This window comes from Theropithecus gelada, chromosome 13 (assembly GCF_003255815.1).
Source record: "Theropithecus gelada isolate Dixy chromosome 13, Tgel_1.0, whole genome shotgun sequence".
Taxonomy (NCBI): Eukaryota; Metazoa; Chordata; class Mammalia; order Primates; family Cercopithecidae; genus Theropithecus; species Theropithecus gelada.
In genome coordinates this window covers 96,446,885-96,467,788 of record NC_037681.1, presented here as the reverse complement: position 1 = coordinate 96,467,788, position 20,904 = coordinate 96,446,885, and the positions used below count along the sequence as shown (strand labels likewise).

General features: G+C 37.3%; 1 protein-coding gene across 1 annotated transcript in view; it reads left to right on the top strand.

Moving 5' to 3' along the window:
* Positions 1-347: 347 nt before the first annotated feature.
* GCFC2 (GC-rich sequence DNA-binding factor 2) overlaps positions 348-20,904 on the top strand; it is a 50,987-nt gene continuing 30,430 nt past the window's right edge. Inside the window, exons 1-7 of the mRNA XM_025354238.1 lie at positions 348-1,095; positions 5,318-5,446; positions 9,199-9,423; positions 10,333-10,430; positions 15,303-15,418; positions 17,210-17,396; positions 19,521-19,644. Of these exons, the coding sequence (XP_025210023.1) occupies positions 831-1,095; positions 5,318-5,446; positions 9,199-9,423; positions 10,333-10,430; positions 15,303-15,418; positions 17,210-17,396; positions 19,521-19,644 (1,144 nt within the window). The 5' untranslated portion in view covers positions 348-830. The remainder of the gene's footprint in view (positions 1,096-5,317; positions 5,447-9,198; positions 9,424-10,332; positions 10,431-15,302; positions 15,419-17,209; positions 17,397-19,520; positions 19,645-20,904) is intronic.

Here is a 20,904-nt window from a genome sequence, read left to right as displayed (position 1 = left end):
AGCAGAGGCAGAAACGTCGTTGAGCACGGAACCAACTGCAGCAACATGAATTAAATGAACTGGATGAATTGCTCTAGATGTAGACAGTCAGAGGCACCCAAATAACAATAGGTTTTACCAAAACGATCAATCACTCAAAATTTATGGTGCAGGCTTCCTTTCTGTAGACAGAGCTTAATGAATATAGTACAAATTTGCCTCAGACAATAGCCTTTTTTTGTTTTTAGATACTTTCCTTAAGGGTGAAAGCATTTAACCAGGACTAACCAGGACTTCTCGTGAAGTCCTGTTGCCTGAGAGTAGTCGTTTGATTTTTGCTAGTCTGTATGCATTGTTTATGTACAGACTTTACTGTTTTTCTCTCAGAGGCATCTCCTCCTACCCCGAGCCTCACACTACTGGCGTTTCGTTTGTTTTACATCTTGGTTGGAGGGGGCTCTTTCTCCGGAAAATAAAAGACAACGGATCTGGCTCCAGTCCAGGACGGAGAGCATAAAGCCTAATTCACAAGGAGAGCACGTGAGTTCTGCTCTCCGTGGGACTCAGCCCAGAGAGGCCGTGGAAATCTCTAGATGTCAGTCCATGCAACCTAAACTGGCAAAAGTAACGCTTTGCCTCTCCAGACCCAGACCCCAGAACAGAATTCGGCCAACCACAGCCAAGAAGGCAAAGCACGCAGGCGCAGACAGAGAGGCGGGTAGTAGAAGGCTGGCGGACGGGCGCGCGCACTCGGCGACCAGGAGAGGCGGGAGCGCGCGCTGGGGGCGGGCACTGAAGCTCTGGCTTGGGGTTCACCGGGTCATAGGGCTCCGGGCCCTTCGGTCTCGGCCATGGCTCACAGGCCGAAAAGGACTTTTCGGCAGCGCGCTGCCGATTCCAGCGACAGCGATGGCGCCGAGGAGTCGCCTGCTGAGCCTGGGGTCCCGAGAGAAGTTGCGGCCCCAGGTTCTGCGGAGGAAGGGCCGCCCTCTGGAGGAGGCCGCGCGCGGGTGGCAGGACGGCCTCACCGGGTTCGGGGCCCTCGTGGCCGGGGCCGGGTCTGGGCGAGCTCCCGGCGCGCCAAGGAAGCGGCTCCCCGCGCGGACGAAGGCTCAGGTGTCCAGGGTGACGCGGGGAAGAAAGGAGGTGACGGCACAGGGCGGGAAGGGGCCGCAGGGTCTCTGGATCTTTCTCCGGGGGTTCTGTAACTTGCTGCCGATCATCAGCCGTGCTAAGTCCAAGTCCTGAAGGTAGTGAGCGAGAAAACAGCTCGAGCACTCGCCCGCTGCTTGCATCTACCTTTTGGACTCCTTGGGGGAGATAAAACAATCCTATACAGTTGGGAGGCTCTTCGTTTTCACCATCAGATGACTCCACCAGTTATAACTAACACAAAGTTTATGAAGAACCTAAATTGTCACAACAGAATTCAGTAATTTCAAATACTATTAAGTAGGCCGAAGTTATATGTACCTTTTAGACACTTGCCCAACTTATCTTTCTTGAAAACATTTAGCCAGAATAATACAAGAATCTAGGTTTTGGAACATTCCCCTTTGCTTGTTTTCTTTTTTCACCAGTTATTTGCAACAACTATTAAAAATAGTATATACAACACAAAGAAGCATGATAGAGATTCATGTCACTGTAGATTGTACCAGTAATGCTGTTAAATATAGTGTCATTTTGAAGTACCTTTGAGTTCTTTCGTAAGGCAGCATAAAGTTGTTTACATAAAATGTGCTGCTCTGAGTTTGAATTGTAGCTTAATGAGGAATACGGTTTTTGGTTAGTCTTGAGATCCAAAATCTTCCTACTATTTTTTATTCTCATTAAAGTGATTTTTATTAATTTATTGAGAAGTAAAAATTGTATATACTTATGGCATACAACATGATGTTTGAAATGTGTCTACAGTGACTAAATGGAGCTAATTAACATTTGCATTGCCTTAGGTACTTACTTTTTTTGTGATGAGAACACTTAATATCTACTCTCAGTAATTTTCAAGTATGCAATGCGTTGTTGTTAACTTTAGTCACCGTGTTGTAAAATATAATTCGTCTTGTCTAATTAAAATGTTGTGCCCTTTGACCAGTATCTCCCCAACCACTCTCAATCCCAGTCCCTGCTAACCACTGCTGGACTCTCTGCTTCTGTGACTTCTGATTTCCACTTTTTTAGATTACATATGCGAGGTCATGTGGTGTTTGTCTCTCTCTGCCTGTCTTATTTCAGGTAACATAATGTCCTCCAGGTTTGTGATCCTCGTGATTTCTTGGTCTTTCTTGTGACCTTCTATTTGTCTAAAGTTTTCATGACCTTTTATATTTGTTTTCTGGTAAAACTTTGTAGATGAACGTTGAAGTAAGGAGTTGCTTTTTCTTTTGCCTTCTAGAATAGTGTTTCTCAAACTTTTTGGGATTTGGACCTCCTTTAGACTGTTAGAAATGATTAAGGATTCCAAAGAGCTTTTGCTTCAGTAGGTTATACCTATCAGTATTTACCATACTAAAAATAAAATTTATTAATTCACTTAAAAAATCTAATACATGTAAGGATAAGTAAGATTTTTGTGAAAAATATTGCACAAAAAAAGGAAGAGTAGCATTGTTTTCAATTTGCAGATCTCTTTAATGTCTGGCAAAATATTAATAGAAGACAGCTGAATTCTCATAGCTGTTTCTGCTTTTAATCTGTTGTGCTCTTTTGGTTTGGTTGAAGTATTTGAAGAAAATACAGCCTCTGACAGATACATGGTTAAGACGAGTACTTAATAACCTTTTTAGATCATTGAGAGTGTTATGCTTTAGTATAACAAAGCTCAACAAGTAATAAACTAACCCTTCTTAAAAGTTAGTTGTGGGCAGGGCGCAGTGGCTCACATCTGTAAGCCCAGCACTTTGGGAGGCCGAGGCAGGCATATCAAGAGATCAGGAGTTCGAGCCCAGCCTGGCCAACATGGCGAAACCCCATCTCTACTAAAAATACAAATTTAGCTGGGCATGGTGGTGGGTGCCTGTAATCCCAGCTACTCGAGGGGCTGAGGCAGGAGAATCGCTTGAACCCGGGAGGCTGAGGTTGCAGTGAGCTGAGATTATGCCACTGCACTCTAGCCTGGGTGACAGAGTGAGACTCTATCTCAAAAAAAAAAAAAAAAAAAAGTTGCCAAATGGAATCTTAAACCATATGATTAAATTAAATTTGGGGTGCTCTTACATTAAAACTCTGTTCTGTTTTATACTTTGGATCTTTTACTCATGAACGATTGGTAACATCTTGCATTATTTGGAAAGTATTCTTTAGATGAGTTTGCAGGTCTTACAAATGTTGGAGCATTTTATTGTACAATACCAAAAAAACTCAGTTAGTATTACCACTAATTAATCAGTCTAAGCATTGGAAAGCCGTTAGGTTCACAGTAGAGAATATACGTTTTCCAAAATCTCAATTTTCACTTGAAATCTCTCATTTTGGAAGTGATAGGCAAAACTGGGCTCAAGTTTGAGAAAATGTTTGTCAGATAGCCATGTCTGAATAACCAGTTTGTTAGTCATTCAGGTAAAATGGTGGTGCTTCTTAAAAACAATGTCTAGTTCAGCTTGCAACTCAGTCGCACAAATGCTTTTCCTTAAGGCAGCCATTGCATTTCAAGATGCAGCAAAAGTGTCTTATGAATACTTTGATTTTGTCACAAAGAAAATTAAACGTGTGTACTCAAGGGTCAAAATTTAATAAAATAACAATTTTTTAATTACTTCATTAAGAGCAACTGGCTTTTTTCTGCCAATGTGAGGTAGTGAAAAATACCATAACCGCTACTACAAATTGATTCATTCATGCTGAGGATCTAGCAGTTTTACCCACCACTGCCTTTACTTCATTATATAGATGTCAACATGGTAAAAAGAATAAATAACATGTTGTTATTGTGATGAAAGTAGTTTTGATTTCATAGACTCTGAAAGAGTCTCAAGGACCTCCAGGGATTGATAAACCATGCTTTGAGACCCACTGCTTTGGTGTTAATCCACTTTGGAAACAGGTATGGGTTGTCATAAATGGCAATATCTAAGAAAGCTGTGAGCTGCAGCTATTTTTTTTTAAGTGTTTTAAGTTTTGATTTTACTCCAGCCTTTTTTGAACTGTATGTAGGTCTTTTAACTAAGGTAGAAAATTAAAAGTAATGAGTACTGTGTAATCTTATGTTTTAAGGTTACTTATAAAGATTGCAAATTTATTGTGGGTTAACAAACCCTTTCTTGTCAGTAATGTCAAGAATTCTTTTATTTTGTTCATTTAATTTTCACAACACCCCTGTGGGTTTTATCTTGGTGTTATCTTTGTTTAACAGATTAATTGAATTTAACAGACTATTTGACTTTCCAAATCATGCATTGAAAAGATAGACCCATGGTTTAGTTTTTTTGGTTTTTTGGTTTTTTTTTTTTGAGACGGAGTCTTGCTCTGTGCCCTAGGCTGGAGTGCAGTGGCGCGATCTCAGCTCACTGCAAGCTCCGCCCCGCCGGGTTCACGCCATTCTCCTGCCTCAGCCTCCTGAGTAGCTGGGACTACAGGCGCACGCCACCTCGCCCGGCTAATTTTCTTGTATTTTTCGTAGAGACGGGGTTTCACCGTGTTAGCCAGGATGGTCTCGATCTCCTGACCTCGTGATCCGCCCGCCTCGGCCTCCCAAAGTGCTGGGATTACAGGCTTGAGCCACCGCGCCCGGCCATCGTTTAGTTTTGACCAAAGTGCTCCTTACAGTATTTCTTGCCACCAGCCACTGAAATGTGGCATACTATAAAGAGAGCCTAAATTCTGAAGTTGGATGGGATTAGATTGAAAGCCCTGCTTCTCCATTTCCTGAGTTGGTGTTCTCTATCCTCCCAATCCTTAGTGAACTCATCAGAAATAGTATTTACTTTATAGAATTACAAGTATTAAATAAGTCATGTAAAACAGGTTTCAATGTGCCTAGTACATAGTATACATTAAATATTTTTCTTTTCTACTTACTCACAATCATTACTTTTCTAAATACTACTTCAGTTTTGTCTCTTTTTTTTCTCTAATGCCTCCTTCCCTCTTCTCATTGCATCCTTTTGGAAATATATTATTAGATGCCTAGTTAATACAAATAGGGTCTTTGTACACTTAGTAGATCATTCAGTTGCTTAAGAAAGACAAAGTTGGAGGAAGAACAATATGTCTACTTTAATATGTGGAGTAGGATTAAAACACCATATTATACATATGCCATGTGTTGTTCAGAATTTCAATTATTAATTACATTATTTTGACTCTTTTTTGTTATATTTTTTTAATGTCCTATTAGACTCCAGAGTCCTTGATGTGTCCACAGATGAAGAGGATGAAATACATCACTCCTCAGAAAGTAAGGAAGATCAGGGTTTGTCTTCTGACAGCTCTAGCTCTCTTGGAGAAAAAGAACTTTCATCAACAGGTTAGTAATTTGTATGATTTTGGTTAAGAATTTTATTTTTAATATAGTGCTTTTGATATAGTTATTAATAACATATTAAAAACTCTGGTGACGTATGGGGCAAGTAGGTCATTAAGGATGATTGTCAGAGTGCCAAAATTGACTGCTCATTTTTATTACAGTTTAACATGCACAGGTCAGACAGCTTATAAGTAGCAGGGCTAGGATTCAAACCCAGTCTGTTCTAGAGCCTGTATTCTTCTTAACCACTGTGCTATGCTGGGTGATTGATACTGATACCTAAAGGATGGTAAGAATTTCTCAGGGAGGATGTTTCAGGTATAGGATGTAGCATATCTGAAACTCTAGGGAAGGTATGTGATATGTGCAGGAAGCTAAAAATAGCTCTGTTTGGCTGAAAGTATTTGGGAATTTAAGGAAAAGAAGAAAACAGGAAGGACAAGTTGGAGTCAGATGATATAGGGCTTAGGGAACCACTGAAAATTTGATACAGGTGACATGAATGTTTTTGTGTCTTAGATCAGTCTAGTTCAGGGGTGGCAAATCTGGCCCACTACCTATTTTTGTAAACAAGGTTTTAGTAAAACACAATCACAGTCTTTCAGCTACTCATTATTTGTGTGTGCTTTTGCACTGCAGTAGCAAAGTTGAGAAGTTTCGTCAAAGACCCTATGGCCCACAGAGTGAAAAATATTTATCTGGCATCTTACAGAGGTTTATAACTTGTTTTATGCTGTGGAGTCCTTTTTCAGTCTAGAGAAGCCTAAGATCCCTTCTGAGAAAATAAAATAAAATACATAGCTTTGTAAAGGAAACACATTTTAGTGAAATAAAATTATTAAAATATATTTTATAACGCTTAATAGTGCTTCTTTATTAGCCTATTAAATAACAACAACCAGTAGCTCTGTAACCTTGTAATTTTGTTTTTTCTCCATGTACTCAAGGTACAGAAATACTAAGTGATTAAGCTAATATGAAGAACTGAAATCTAGTAAACGGTTAAAGCCTTGTCTAGATTCTAGATACAGTGCTATTCAGTAGAATTTTCTGTGGTTTGGATAAATTTTCTGTCTTCACTGTCCATATGGTAGCCACTGGTCACAAGTGGCTATTGAGCTCTTGAAATGTGGCTATAGTGAGACTGAGAAATTGAATTTTTAGTTGTATTTGAATAGTCACATGGGGCTAGTGGCTACTGTACCAAACAATGCTACTATAAAAGATGGTGGATTAGACCAGGTGTGATGGCTCACATCTGTAATCCCAGCACTTTGGGAGGCCTAGGCGGCTGGATCACGTGAGGTCGGGAGATCGAGACCAGCCTGGCCAAAATGGCGAAACCCTGTCTCTACTAAAAATATAAAAATTAGCCGGGCATCGTGGCACACACCTGTAATTCAAGGGGCTGAGGCAAAAGAATTGCTTAAACCTGGGAGGCAGAGGTTGCAGTGAGCAGAGATCACGCCAGTGCACTCCAGCCCAGGCGACAGAGCAAGACTCCATCTCAAAAACAAACAAAAGAAGATGGTGGATTAAACAGCATAAGGCAGTGGTTGTGAAGTGTTGGCAGCACTGCCCCCACCTAAGGAGAGAGGGCAGTGTTTGAAAATGTATGGGATTATTTAAATGATTACAGTGGTTGAGTTGTTGCTGGCACGTAGTACCCTACAGGCAAGGATTGATAAATGTCTTACAGGAGTGCAGAACAGTTCAGCAGGGTGAATTGCCCCTCCCCCACTGATTAAAAATTGAAAACTTGTCCTGTGAGGAACACCTGAAAGTTCAAAGGACTTACTGGCTGGAGAAGAAAAGATGGAGGAATGTGTTCCTTTTAAGGGCTGGCATGTGGAAGAAAAGCATTTATTTGTGTTTGGAAGGAATATCTGCCTCGAAATAGTCCCTCTAGCAGAGGCTGCTTGTTATTAATAGAAGATGATAATTTACCTCTTAGCCCTAGATGATTGTATATCAGATAGGATGATGTATGTGAAGAATTATTCATAAGTTATAAATTTGTAAAAACATGATGTGTTTATTATTGAACAATATGCTAACATTATTGATTCATCCCTTGTCTGCTCAGCATCTGCTGTGTGAGAACCCTTGAACTAGGTATTGAATATGCAGAAACAGGACAGATGCAATACTCTTCTCTTCCTTGAACTTTTACTTCTTTATTTTCACTTGAGCGGTTACCTTTATGTAGCACTAATATCTTACTACTGTGTCCCATTGCTTGTGACTTACTAATTAAACCCTACCAAGTCATCTGCAGGAAAATCACTTCCAAAATAAGAATTTCTGTGTCTATATTCATACACTTGAGTATTTGAACCTAACTGTCTTATCTTAACCCTGCCTGCACATTAAAATCCTCTAGGGAGCTATAAAAACATACTTTGCTCAGCTCTGCCTCAGATCAACATCTTAATTGCTGGTATAGAGGCCTGGGTATGTCAAGCTTCTCAGGTGACTGTGATGTGTAGTCAGGGTTGAGAATTGCTACTATAACCTGCTGTGATGGTTTTGAATCTTAAATGCTTTGGGAAGAGGAAGAGACACCTGACCTTCATCATGTCCCTGACAGTAGTCTATAAGTAAATACTAATCTATAAAAAAGCAAATAACCTGATTTTATATTACTTGTTTTTGATGAATATTTATTGACTTCTAGTGATTACTTTATTGCTTCATGATTTACTCAAGGACTTTTAATTTTCCCTAGGGCTGATGTCAAGCATATTGGTCTGTGATATATCTCTTTTTGTTTGTTTGTATCTAACATTGGAGCTTTTGCGCATCTCCAAGTACATGACATTTTTCTGTTTATTTCTCAAAGAATTTGGGTCAACTTTTGGGAAAGTTTAGAAAATTTCACTTGAGCCTCAGTAGCTTGGCATCTTTTTAGTAGTTTGAAATGCTTAAAATGGTGAAAATTTCTCTTGCCATTTCTTTACTGTAGTATTGTTCTTAAGAAACCATTTTTTCCTGAATGAAGATAAATTTCACCTTAGATCATGCATGAAGAAACTTGTTTTAAATTGGAAGAGTTTATGCTAATGATGTTTATGCTGTACAATATGAAGAAAAAAATAAGGCTCTCTTAAGAGTTGTTGTCATTTAAAATTTTTCACCTGGTAAATGAACCTGATTATTTTCTTTACACTTCTTAATGTCTCATGTTTATTCACGTGCGGCTCACTATAGAACCGCAGAGGCTAATTTGGCTTTGCTCTGTTACTGTTTATAGTATGTTTCTGATCTCTTGTAAGTGTGGGTAGGAGGGAAGGAGGACATCGTAGTGTAGTATCTCTCTTACTTGATAAGTCAGACTGGTCTGTCATTGATCCTTCTAACTTCTGTAGCTCTCACTGATTGGGGAACACCACACTCAGCCCCCTCCACATCCCTGTGCTGACAGTCTCAGAGCTTCCAGAAATGAGAAATAGCCACCCCTCAACAAAGTGAGCAGTACCTGATGAGTAAGAGAGTTAAAAGATAAAATGAAGTGGTTTCTGTATATTTTCTGATACTTCTAGATTTGGTTGATTTTTCTAAATTATATTTAATCTCTATTAAGTTTTCTTCCTTTGCTGATACAGACTTTGAGCCATTTATTAAAGTCACATTCATATATCAAAATAGCAAATAATTTAGGAAAATGGTGCTTTTTTCTTTTTCTTAAATGTGAGAAATATTTACTTACATTGGTCTTTGGTTTTTAGTGTCTTCCTCTTTGTTTCCTTTAGTTAAGATCCCAGATGCAGCTTTTATTCAGGCAGCCCGCAGAAAACGTGAATTGGCCAGAGCCCAAGATGACTATATTTCTTTGGATGTAGAACATACCTCTACCGTCTCTGGTATGAAGAGAGAGAGTGAAGATGACCCTGAGAGTGAGCCTGATGACCATGAAAAGAGAATACCATTTACCCTAAAACCTCAAACATTTAGACAAAGGATGGCTGAGGAATCAAGTATGTGTATACCAATATATGAAGATTAGGATATTTTTCATTAGAATATAATATTATGAGAAAATCTCCATAAAAATGTAATGTGCTGTCTCACATTGTAGAGTGTTGATAACGGTTTTTAACATTGATTTGGTCCATGATATTATGACCTCTAAAAGATGTATCTGTATCAAAATGTTATTATCAAGGAGTATATGTAATAATGTTTATTAATATCTGACCCCCCTTGATCTTTTTTAACAGGTTAAAAAAAATATGCAGTATCTTATTTTTAAAACATTGAAAACAATCGTCACCTTTATAAATGTATTTTTTCAACATGGAAGCATCTACAGAGATTTTCGATGTCATGTATTAAAATGTTCCCTGCTGTAATAAAAAATTTCATCTACCCACAATGCTAAGCCTTAAAGGACTGTTTTCACATTTCTCATTTATAATATATGCATTTTACCAAGGTTTTTGTAACTTTTTTTTTTTTTTTGGAAAAAGACTCAGTTCCTTACAACTTACTTTTAAATGTTTAGATTCTTTGGTAGTAATTGAGAGATGTTTGATAAGAAAAACCAAACATTTCATTCTTTCTCAGTTTTTTTACTGAGAAGTATGTAGGGCTGTAGTGTTTTGAGTGGGAGAGTATGGTAAGAGTGCAGGTTCTGGAGTCAGATCCCAGGATCCAACTTCCAGCTTCGTCATAGTCTTCAGACAGCTATTTAACCTCCCAATATCTGTGTTTCCTCACTTGTGAATGAGGCCAATAATAGTGCCTTCTTCCCAGAATTATTGTGAAGAATAAATAACACATAAAGTCGTGCTAAGCCTGTGTAGAATAAGCTCAAAAAATGTTGGCTGCTGCAATTAAAATGGAAAAATATTAAATGTTTACATGTGAACTTTTTTCCCCCCTAGTAAGTAGAAATGAAGAAACAAGTGAAGAAAGTCAGGAAGATGAAAAACAGGATATTTGGGAACGACAACAAATGAGAAAAGCAGTTAAAATCATCGAGGTAATCATTCTTTATACCATGTATATTAGATTCCTCTGGCTGCTATAACAAATTACCACAAACTTGGTGACTCAAAAGAACAGACATTTATTTGTCACAGGGCAGAGGCCAGAATCTGAAGTCAAGGTGTTGGTAGCACCTTGCTTCCTCTGAAGGCCCTGGGGGATTGTGGGGAGCAGGTAATTCTTCCTTGCCTCTTCCAACTTCTGGTCATTCCAGGTATTTCTTGGCTTGTGACTACATAACTCCTGTCTCTGCCTCTGTCTTCACGTGGCTTTTTCCATGTCTCTGCTGTGTGTTTTTCTCACAGGGATACTTGTCGTTGGATTTAGGGCCCACTCAGATAATCCAAGATCCTTCACTTAATTACAACCACAAAGACTGTTTTTCCAAATAAGGTCATATTTGCACTTTCCAGGGATTAAGTCATGGATGTATCTTTTGGGAGGCCTCCATTCAACCCACTACACTGTGCATATTATCTTATTTTTCCACTAGATTATAAATACCTTGAGGGTACTATTTTCTTAATAATTAATTTTATAATAATTGACAGTTTATATTGGACAGATGCTTAAAAGTAAAGTTTAGGCCTCAAACTTTACTTTTAGACACCTGTTCTGTATAATATAAATATATCCAATTTTCTCTTTGGAAACTGTTTTTTTCACTTCACAATATAACAGACATCTCACTGCAATGGTGTATCTACTTCTACTACATCTTAATGATTTCATAGCAATCTAGTGAATAGATGTATTATCATTTATATATTAAATCTCATGTGATTTCTCAGATAATTTTTTATTATAGTGAACCCTGTGGTAAATATTATACACAAATACATTATACCTATATTATGATACATAACTGTGTTACATTTCTGCATACACAAATATAGCTTTGTGTTTTATTTAGTTTTTAAAAAGATGTAAACAAAGTAAATATCCAGTAATAGGGGTCTTCATGCAATACAGTAGGGTGGGACACTATGAAGTGCTAAAAATTATATTAGAAACCAAAGCCCAAGAGGCTGAGTCAGGTGGATCACTTGAGTCCAGGAGTTCAAGACTAGCCTGGGCAACATGACAAAACCCTACTGCTACAAAAAATACAAAAATTAGCCAGGCATGGTGGCACACACCTGTAGTCCTAGCTACTTGGGGGCTGAGGTGGGAGGACTGCTTGAGCCCAGGAGGTCAAAGCTGCAGTGAGCCAAGATCGCGCTACTGCACTTCAGCCTGGGTGACAGAGTGAGACCCTGTCTCATTTAAGACTAAAAACAACAACAACACTAAAGCCCAGATTTGTCCAGGCATAGTGGCTCACACCGCTTATTCCGGCATTTTGGAAGGCCAAGGAGGGAGGATCACTTCAGCCCAGTAGTTTGAGACCAGCCTGAACAATACAGTGAGACCTGAGCTCTACTAAAAACAAATAAAACTAGCCAGGCCTGGTGGGGCGTGCCTATAGTCCCAGCAACTTGGGAGGCTGAGCTGGGAGGATCACTTGAGCCCAGGAGTTCTGGGTGCAGTGAGCTATGATCACACCACTGTACTCCAGCCTGGGCAACAGAGTGAGACCCTGTCACTAAAAATGAATGAATGAATGTAAAGTTTAAGCAAGTAGTAAGCTTTGAAACCTAACAAATGTACTGTACTTGGGGTTAAAAGTCCTAGATTTGGGTTCTGGGTCTGCTGCTAGAATATAAGCTCTATGAGGTCAAGAATTGCAATCATAGTATACATCAGAGGTTCCCAAACTTTCTCATTCATGGAGCCGTTAGTGTCTTGGTAATTTTATCATGATACTCGTAAGCCAAAAGAAGTACCAAACAATTCTATTTATTAAGTAGTTCAAAGAATTTTATACAATTTGTGTCCTAAGAACTAACCATTTGGAAAAAAATAATACAGATAATTTGAAGGCAAAACATTTTTATTTTATTTTTAAATAACCAAAATTCCTTACTAATGAGATATGTGTTCCTGTTAGGCATTGCATGACTTTTCAAACCTTGGAATCAGATTGGACACTGTCACTCATTTCCATGTTGATCTTCACACAATGCTTGTTTTATCATAGCGTCGTCCCAAAACCCAGCTCCACAAATATGACTTCATCAAAAGGAATGGAACCCATTCTCTCTTTTTTTTTTTTTTTTTTTAATGAGATAGTTTCGCCTTGTCACCCAGGCTGGAGTGTAGTGGCATGATCTTGGCTCACTGCAACCTCCACTTCCCAGGTTCAAGCAATTCTCGTGCCTCAGCCTCCTGAGTAGCTGGGACTGTAGGTACACACCACCACGCCTGACTGATTTTTTTGTATTTTAGTAGAGATGGGATTTCATCATGTTGCCCAGGCTGGTCTCAAACTCCTGAGCTCAGGCAGTCTGCTCACCTCAACCTCCCAAAGTGCTAGGATTACAGGCATGAGCCACCATGTCTGGCCATATGGAACACATTCTAATGTAACTATGAACTAAGAGCTAGTAGTCCAACAGATGTTGAGTATTACGGTTTTTCACTAAAAAATTTAAAATGTCTCACTACACCCTTTTAAATTTGCTAGGATGCCTTTGCACACAGTTTGGGAACCACAATATGCATACAATTTTGAATTCTGATTTCCTTGCTTGACATACTATAAATTACCTTCTCTTGTTTGCACATTGTTATAATAACTGATTTTATTAGCTACATAGTATTCACTGGAGTCACTGAATCATAATCTTCTTAACCATTCTTCATTTTGGACAATTTAGGTTCTTTGCAATCTGGTTTTTTTTTTATTAACAAATAAGAATCAGTGAATATTTAATTATTTTTCCTCCTCTTCTTTCTTTTGTTCAGATGTGTGTTTTTGAACTATTCCTTTGTAATAATTACCAAGAACTGTATTACTAATCAAGAGATAAATGTTTTTATGGCACTTAGTGTATTTTTCTCTATTGCCTTCTAAAGAAAACTTAGCTCAATCTGTAATGTCACCAATATCATGGGAATATTTTACTATAATCTTGCCCTCTTCAGGTGCAAGTATAGTTGGTGAAAATGGAATCTCACACTTATTTGATTTGCATTTTTATTGCTAATGTGAGTACATTTACTGATTCCTTTATTGAAAAGCTACCATTTGCCACCGTATTAGTTTCCTGTGCCTCCCGTAACAAATTACTGCAGACTTGGTGGCTTAAAACAATAGAAGTTTATTCTCTCTCAGATCTGGAGGCCAGAAGTCCAAAATCAAAATGTCAGTAGAGCATCCCCCCTTTCCAGAAACTCTTAGAAGAGAATCCATTCCTTGACTCTTCTAGTTTCTGGTGGCTGTTGGCATGCCTTGGCTTGTGGCCTCATCTCTCTTTGTTCAGTCTTCACATTTGCTTCTTCTCTTGTGTCCCAAAATTCCCTGTCTCTTAGGATGGAACATGTAATTGTATTCAGGCTCCATTGGGATAATCCAGGATATGCACCTCATCTCAAAGTCTTAATTACATCTTTTGCCATATAATGAACATGAACATGAATGTGAACATGTTTTCATGGGGTCACCATTAGCCTGCTACGGCCACTTACAACGTTGTACAACCTTTGCAGGAAGGAAGACAACTAAACAAAACAATTATAGTGAAATCCTACAGGTTCTGTGACAGAACTCTGTGCAGGGTCCTGAGGTGGCACAAAGGAGCAAGTGGGTGGTCACGTTTTATAGGAGGGAAGGTAAATGAGTAAGTTTGATAAAGCCTTCACGGAACTGGTGATATTTGAATGGGTCATTGACTGCAAAATATCAAGAGTGTTTGGAGATTTTGTAGGTATGCGCAGAGCTGGATGGGAGGCTTGGTGAGAATTGAAATGACAAAAGATGATGCTTCATGGAAAATATAAAAAGGATAGCTAAGCCAGTGAAATTGGCTAAATGTCTGGTCAATTTTCTTCATGTGTCTTTGTGTAAAATAGAGGTTCTTCAGCATCTTTTGAACATTCCAAGGGTGGAGGAGCTGCAATTAGACGGGACGCTAATATGAAATATACCATTTTATAAGATATATGTTAGCAGTGCATTTCTTTACAAGGAACAGAAAACCCAAATAAGAATTTCTTGGCCGGGCTCGTTGGCTCACGCCTGTAATCCCAGCACTTTGTGGGAGGCCGAGGCAGGCAGATCACGAGGTCAGGAGATTGAGACCATCCTGGCTAACATGGTGAAACCCTGTCTCTACTAAAAGTACAAAAAATTAGCCAAGCGTAGTGGTGGGCGCCTGTAGTCCCAGTCCCAGCTACTTGAGAGGCTGAGGCAGGAGAATGGCATGAACCCGGGAGGCGGAGCTTGCAGTGAGCTGAGATCGCGCCACTGCACACCAGCCTGGGTGACAGAGTGAGACTCCATCTCAAAAAAAAAAGAATGTCTTAAAGAAAAGTAAAAACTTTACCTACACATCCTCCAGCAGACTTCCATCTACTTTTCATTGACTAGAATGGAGTTGGAGTTAAATAGGTACTTCTATCACGGAAATAGGTGTTAGGTCAGCCAGACAGGTCTGTCTGCTCCGCAAGTTAATATTCATGAAGGATTGTTGTTTCTTAAAAAACTGGGTGACTTTCTGAGAGTACATTAGACCATAACCAAAATTAGCTTCAAAACTAAACTTTTTTAAAAATGTAATTTTTAGAATTTGCTTCTTAAATATGAATTTAAACTTCTAAATTTTAAAACTGAATTTAAAAACATTTTATTGGGACCATGAAAAATTACAAAGACATGGAATTTTTTAGCTTGAAGAGACCTTGGATCATCCAGTCCCTTTTCATGCTGTTAATGTTTCGAAGGTAAATGAAATGGTTTTGTAAAACTCTATTTTTATTTTTTTAGGAAAGAGACATAGATCTTTCCCGTGGCAGTGGATCTTCAAAAGTGAAGAAATTTGATACCTCCATTTCATTTACACCAGTAAATTTAGAAATTATAAAGAAGCAATTAAATACTAGGTGAGCAATACTTACTTTGAAATTTACATTTGTCCTAGATATTTAATACTAGAGATATAGCACTGTATTCTTTTAGATTATTAAGTACTGATATTAAACAAACTTATAGGGGAAAAAAAGGATCTCCTGTGTTATCGTACTAACACAATTGATTTCATTTTTGTATACAGTAGTCCCCCCATATCGGCATTTTTGCCTTCTATGGTTTCAGTTATCAGTAGTGAAACCATAGTCCAAAAATATTGAATGGAAAATTCCAGAAATAAACAATTCATATGTTTTAAATTACATGCTGTTCTAAGTAGTGTGATGACATCTCGAGCTGCCCTGCTTCATCCTGCCCAGGATGAGAATCATCCTTTTGTCCAGCTTCTCTTTGCTCTGTAAGCCAGCAGCCTGTTAGTCACGTAGTAACCATCTCAGTTATCAGATCAACTATTGCAGTATCACAGTGCTTGTGTTCGGGTAACCCTTATTTTACTTAATAATGGCCCCAGAGTGCAGGCGTACTGTATGTAATATATAAATTAAACTTTATCATAGTTACATATGTATAGGGAAAAAACAGCATATATAGGCTTTGATATTATTTGCATTCACTGGGGGTCTTGGAACCTATCCCCATGATTAAGGGGTGACTACCATAATGTCTTTTTAGTCTTTGTAACATATTTTACGTGGTTAAAATCAGTAAATACAAAATTCTACTTTTTTATTTAATATGGTTGTAAACATTTTTCTATATTACCAAATAGCCTTTAATTTTTTAAAAAAACTATCATGTTTGTCCATATAGTTGTTATATCATAATTTACTTTAATATTTCTCTGTTGGACATTTTGATCTAGAACAGGAGTCAGCAAGTGCCTTTTTGTGTAAAAGACTGGATAGTAAATATTTTAGGCTTTAAGGACTGGATGATTGCTGTTGTAACTGCTCAACTCTGTGTTACAGCATGAAAACAGCCATAGACAATATGTAAACATATAAGCATGGCTGCGTTCCAATAGAACTTTTTTTATAAAAACAAAGGGTGGGCTGGTAGTTTGCCAGCCCCCTAGAGTACAAAGATAACCTTGCATGAGGGATAAAAAAGAGGCAGCAGATCATTGATTTATTGTAGCATTTTATTTTGTCTGGATAACTTTATTATATTTTATTTTTTGTTAACTAAGTTTTTTATTTTAAAAAGACCATACACTCTCATTGTTAAAACATAAAATAACCAGTGGAAAGGATATACAGAACAAAGTAAATTACCACCCTCCCTAGAGGAAACCATTGCTACCATTTTCTTATGTTTTCTTCCAGAGGTGGTCTATATGTATATCTTTACAAGCACATATATACTTACATATTCCCCTGTTTTTATACAAAAAAGGAAGCACATTATGTACCCTGCTCTGTACCTAGCTTTTTCTACATAATATTTACTTACAAGTTATAAGTAATATAATATACTGCTGTAGTCAGAAATATTCTACTTAACTAAAATATTTCATTAATAATGCCTACTATACATTATAATCTTGATTAATTTCTTAATTCTCACTGTCCTTTATATAAAGCAAAGAAAGATTCTGAAAGACAAATGCAAGAAAACTTGAAGAGAGAGTATTTGGCCTAAGCAGGTGCTAAAGGGTTTACTTTTATTGTGGTGTTCTTTGCTTATCTAGTCTGCATACCCAGATTTATATGATTGTCAGTTTCCTTGGTGGTCTTTGGAAATATTTGCATTAGATTCCTACTTTTGAAAAAGTTTGAAAAGTAAGTTTTATTTTATTTATTTAGATTAACATTACTACAGGAAACTCACCGCTCACACCTGAGGGAGTATGAAAAATACGTACAAGATGTCAAAAGCTCAAAGAGTACCATCCAGAACCTAGAGAGTTCATCAAATCAAGCTCTAAATTGTAAATTCTATAAAAGCATGAAAGTTTATGTGGAAAATTTAATTGACTGCCTTAATGAAAAGGTACATATCAATATTTGTATCATTTCCTGCAGAAAACCCCTTATGCAATTAAGAAAAGTCTAAATCTCACAATTAGATACTTTTCTCTAGTATTTTTCCTACACATTTTTAAAATAAGATGATAGTAAGCATTCTCTTAATGTAGGATATTCAAGTTTTTTGCAGTTATTTTATTATAAGTAACATTGTATAAAATTTTGTATATAAATTTTTGTTACAATTTCATCTGTTTAAGGAAAATTCCTTGAAAATGAAGTCAAAGAAAATGAATTATTAAGTCTAAATATTTTTAAGGCCTGTGAAACATTACAAAATTGACCTCCAGAAAGATTGTGCCAGTTTTATTAGTTTACTAGATTAGGAATAAATGGATTTTGGTTTTACATATCGTATTTTGATCTCAAACAAACTCTGATTTTCTTCTCGTGAATTATTTGTTTCTTGTCTTTGCCCTGTTATCTTTGTGGTTATCAGTAGAGATTTTTTTTTTCTTTTCTAGTTTTGTTAGAGTATGAACAATTCTTTATAGCTTAAAATTTTTTAATGCTTTATCCTGCTTGTTGTGAACTTACCAGTTTTGTCTTTTGTATTTGTTTGTAATGGTTTTTCTTTCAACTTTCAGATATTTTGAGATTTTTGTTTTTAGTTTTTGATTTATGCATACTAAGTTCTTACATTAGGGTGGGCCTTCAGTTGTCCGTTTTTAAAAATAGATTAACCATTACAATAAATTATACTCTACTTTCCACATTATTTTTGTTATTTTTACTTTATTTATTTTTTTGAAGAGGGGGACAGAGTCTCGCTCTATCACCCAGGCTGGAGTGTAGTAGCAAGATCTCAGCTCACTGCAACCTCTGCCTCCTAGGTTCAAGCGATTCTTGTGCCTCAGCCTCCTAAGTAGCTGGGACTACAGGCGTGCACCACCACACCCAGCTAATTTTTTGTATTTTTAATAGAAACGGGGTTTCGCCATGTTGCCCAAGCTGGTCTGGAACTCCTGAGCTCAGGCAATCTACCTGTCTCAGCCTCCCAAAGTGCTAGGATTATAGGCCTGAGCCACTGCCCTCAGCCCACATTATTTTGTGTTTATAATTAAAATGTTGCTAAACAATGGGATGCTTTGTCCCAATTGTTGTTTTAAATTGGCTATCTTCTACTATCACTTGGTAGTTACTTTCTGAAGTATTAGAATGTAATTTTCTTTTTTCATTCCTCCTTGAAAAATTACACTGTTAAAATTTTGTCAGCCTGAGCATTAATGTATTCATAGCAGCAGCTGTGGAGTATCAAAGGCGTAGGAGGAATTGTTGCTCCCCAAAATACGAGCGTTTCAATTTCAACTAGTCTCATTTCTGTATCACATCACAACTTTTTTACCTGTCTCTGGTTAGTTTTCCTCCATTCCCCAATTTTTTAAATTTTACCAGCTTTGAGTGCCCCCACCTACTTTCCACACCGTCAGCCTGTGAAAACATCTTTACCCTTCATTTTTTCCTATTCTTCTATCCCAGAAAAAAATCTTCTATCTCAAACTTTAATGCATGTTCCTCACTCCATCCCATTTGGTTTCTTTTTTTTTTTTTTTTTTTGAGACAGAGCCTTGCTCTGTTGCCGAGGCTGGAGTACAGTGGCGCAATCTCAGCTCATTGTAACCTCCACCTCCAGGGTTCAAGTGATTCTCCTGCCTCAGTCTCCTGAGTAGCTGGGATTGAAGGTGGGCACCGCTGCACCCGGCTAATTTTTGTATTGTTAGTGGTAGACAAGGGGTTTCGCTATGTTGGCCAGGCTGGCCTTGAACTCCTGACCTCAGGTGATCCACCCACCTCCCAAAGTGCTGGGATAACAGGCATGAACTACCACACCTGGCCCCCTTTAGTTTATATATCTCTGATAATTATAACAGTTCCAGTAGACAGTCAGTTTTCTGACTTTTAATATTAAAAGTATTGACAGCTAGGTCTGTTGCACACAATGTTTTATACTTGAGATGTGATAGTATTGGGAATGTTTCTTTGAGAATTAAGCATAAAAATATGCTTATGTATCTTCTAAATATTACTTTTGTGTATATATATTTCATTATCGATGACCTACAAAATATTACTTATATATGTATTTCAGATTATCAACATCCAAGAAATAGAATCATCCATGCATGCACTCCTTTTAAAACAAGCTATGACCTTTATGAAACGCAGGCAAGATGAATTAAAACATGAATCAACGTATTTACAACAGTTATCACGTTAGTGTTTTTCCTGTTCAATACAATTTATTATTCATTAAGCTAAATTATGTGAAGAATAAAAATATTTTTATTTTTTTAAACATGTTTTTCATGTATTTTCCCACAAACCCTTTACCCACTAACTTCCAAAAACTCAAAGCATTTAGAAATAGGACTTAAGAATGTTTTAAATTAAGTCCAAGACTAAAAAATAAACATAACTTCCAATTATTTACTATTTCAGACAGAATATGTACATAGCCATTTAGAGAATGTTTTGAGACAAGTTCACATAATTCTTTAGACTCTGTCAGAAATCTAACTTCATAGTTTCAAAGTCCTTTTACAGATTGGTTCTGGTGAGTTTCAATACAGATTTATCTTTAAGATTTCATTATACAAAATATGGATGCCTCCTTTTTTTTTTTTTCCGCATTGATTTTGTACTTTCAGAGATAGCTTCCTTTGATTAAGGTGCTATCAGGAGATAGTGAAAGACCGTAACCAAGTAGCTAGTAAATGCAAAGGCAAAGTGACTTTCAGTGAAACACACAACCCTTAATGGATCGTAACTAATGGTATTACATATTAAAATAAGAAATAATGTGAATAGAATACAGTAGTGCCTCTAATCTGCAGTTTTGCTTTCCATAGTTTCAGTCAACAATGGTCCAAAAATGAATGAGTACAGTACAATAAGATATTTTGAGATAGAGATACCCAACATTCCTATAACATACATTATAATATATTTTCATTGTTCTACTTTATTGCTATTGTTAGTCTCTTACTGTGCCTAATTTATAAATTAAACTTTATCATAGGTGTGTATATAGAGGAAAAAACAAATAGGGTTTGGTACTATATGCGGTTTCAGGCATCCACTGGGGTTCTTAAAATGTATCACCTGCAAATACATTCTAAGGGGATACATTCTAAGAGGGGGGACTCCTGTATTGATAAAGCCAATATTTCTTGCATTTGGCTATGGAAAAAAACTGGTAAAAACTACTGGAAAAGAATACAAGGAAATGAAACTTTTTGGTAGAGCTTTGCTGCTGTTCTCAACAATAGCAACAGTACACCAGCCAAAGTACGTTTTTAGGTTAACATTTTCACCAGCCAAAATACATTTTTAGGCCAATGAACCTCATGCCTGTTAATATTGCAATAAAGAGTTAACACTGAAATTTCATTGCATCATTAATTGCAAAATTTAAGCATATTTGTGTATTTACTTATGCATATATGTTTATACATCCATGATGTTACCTTTAT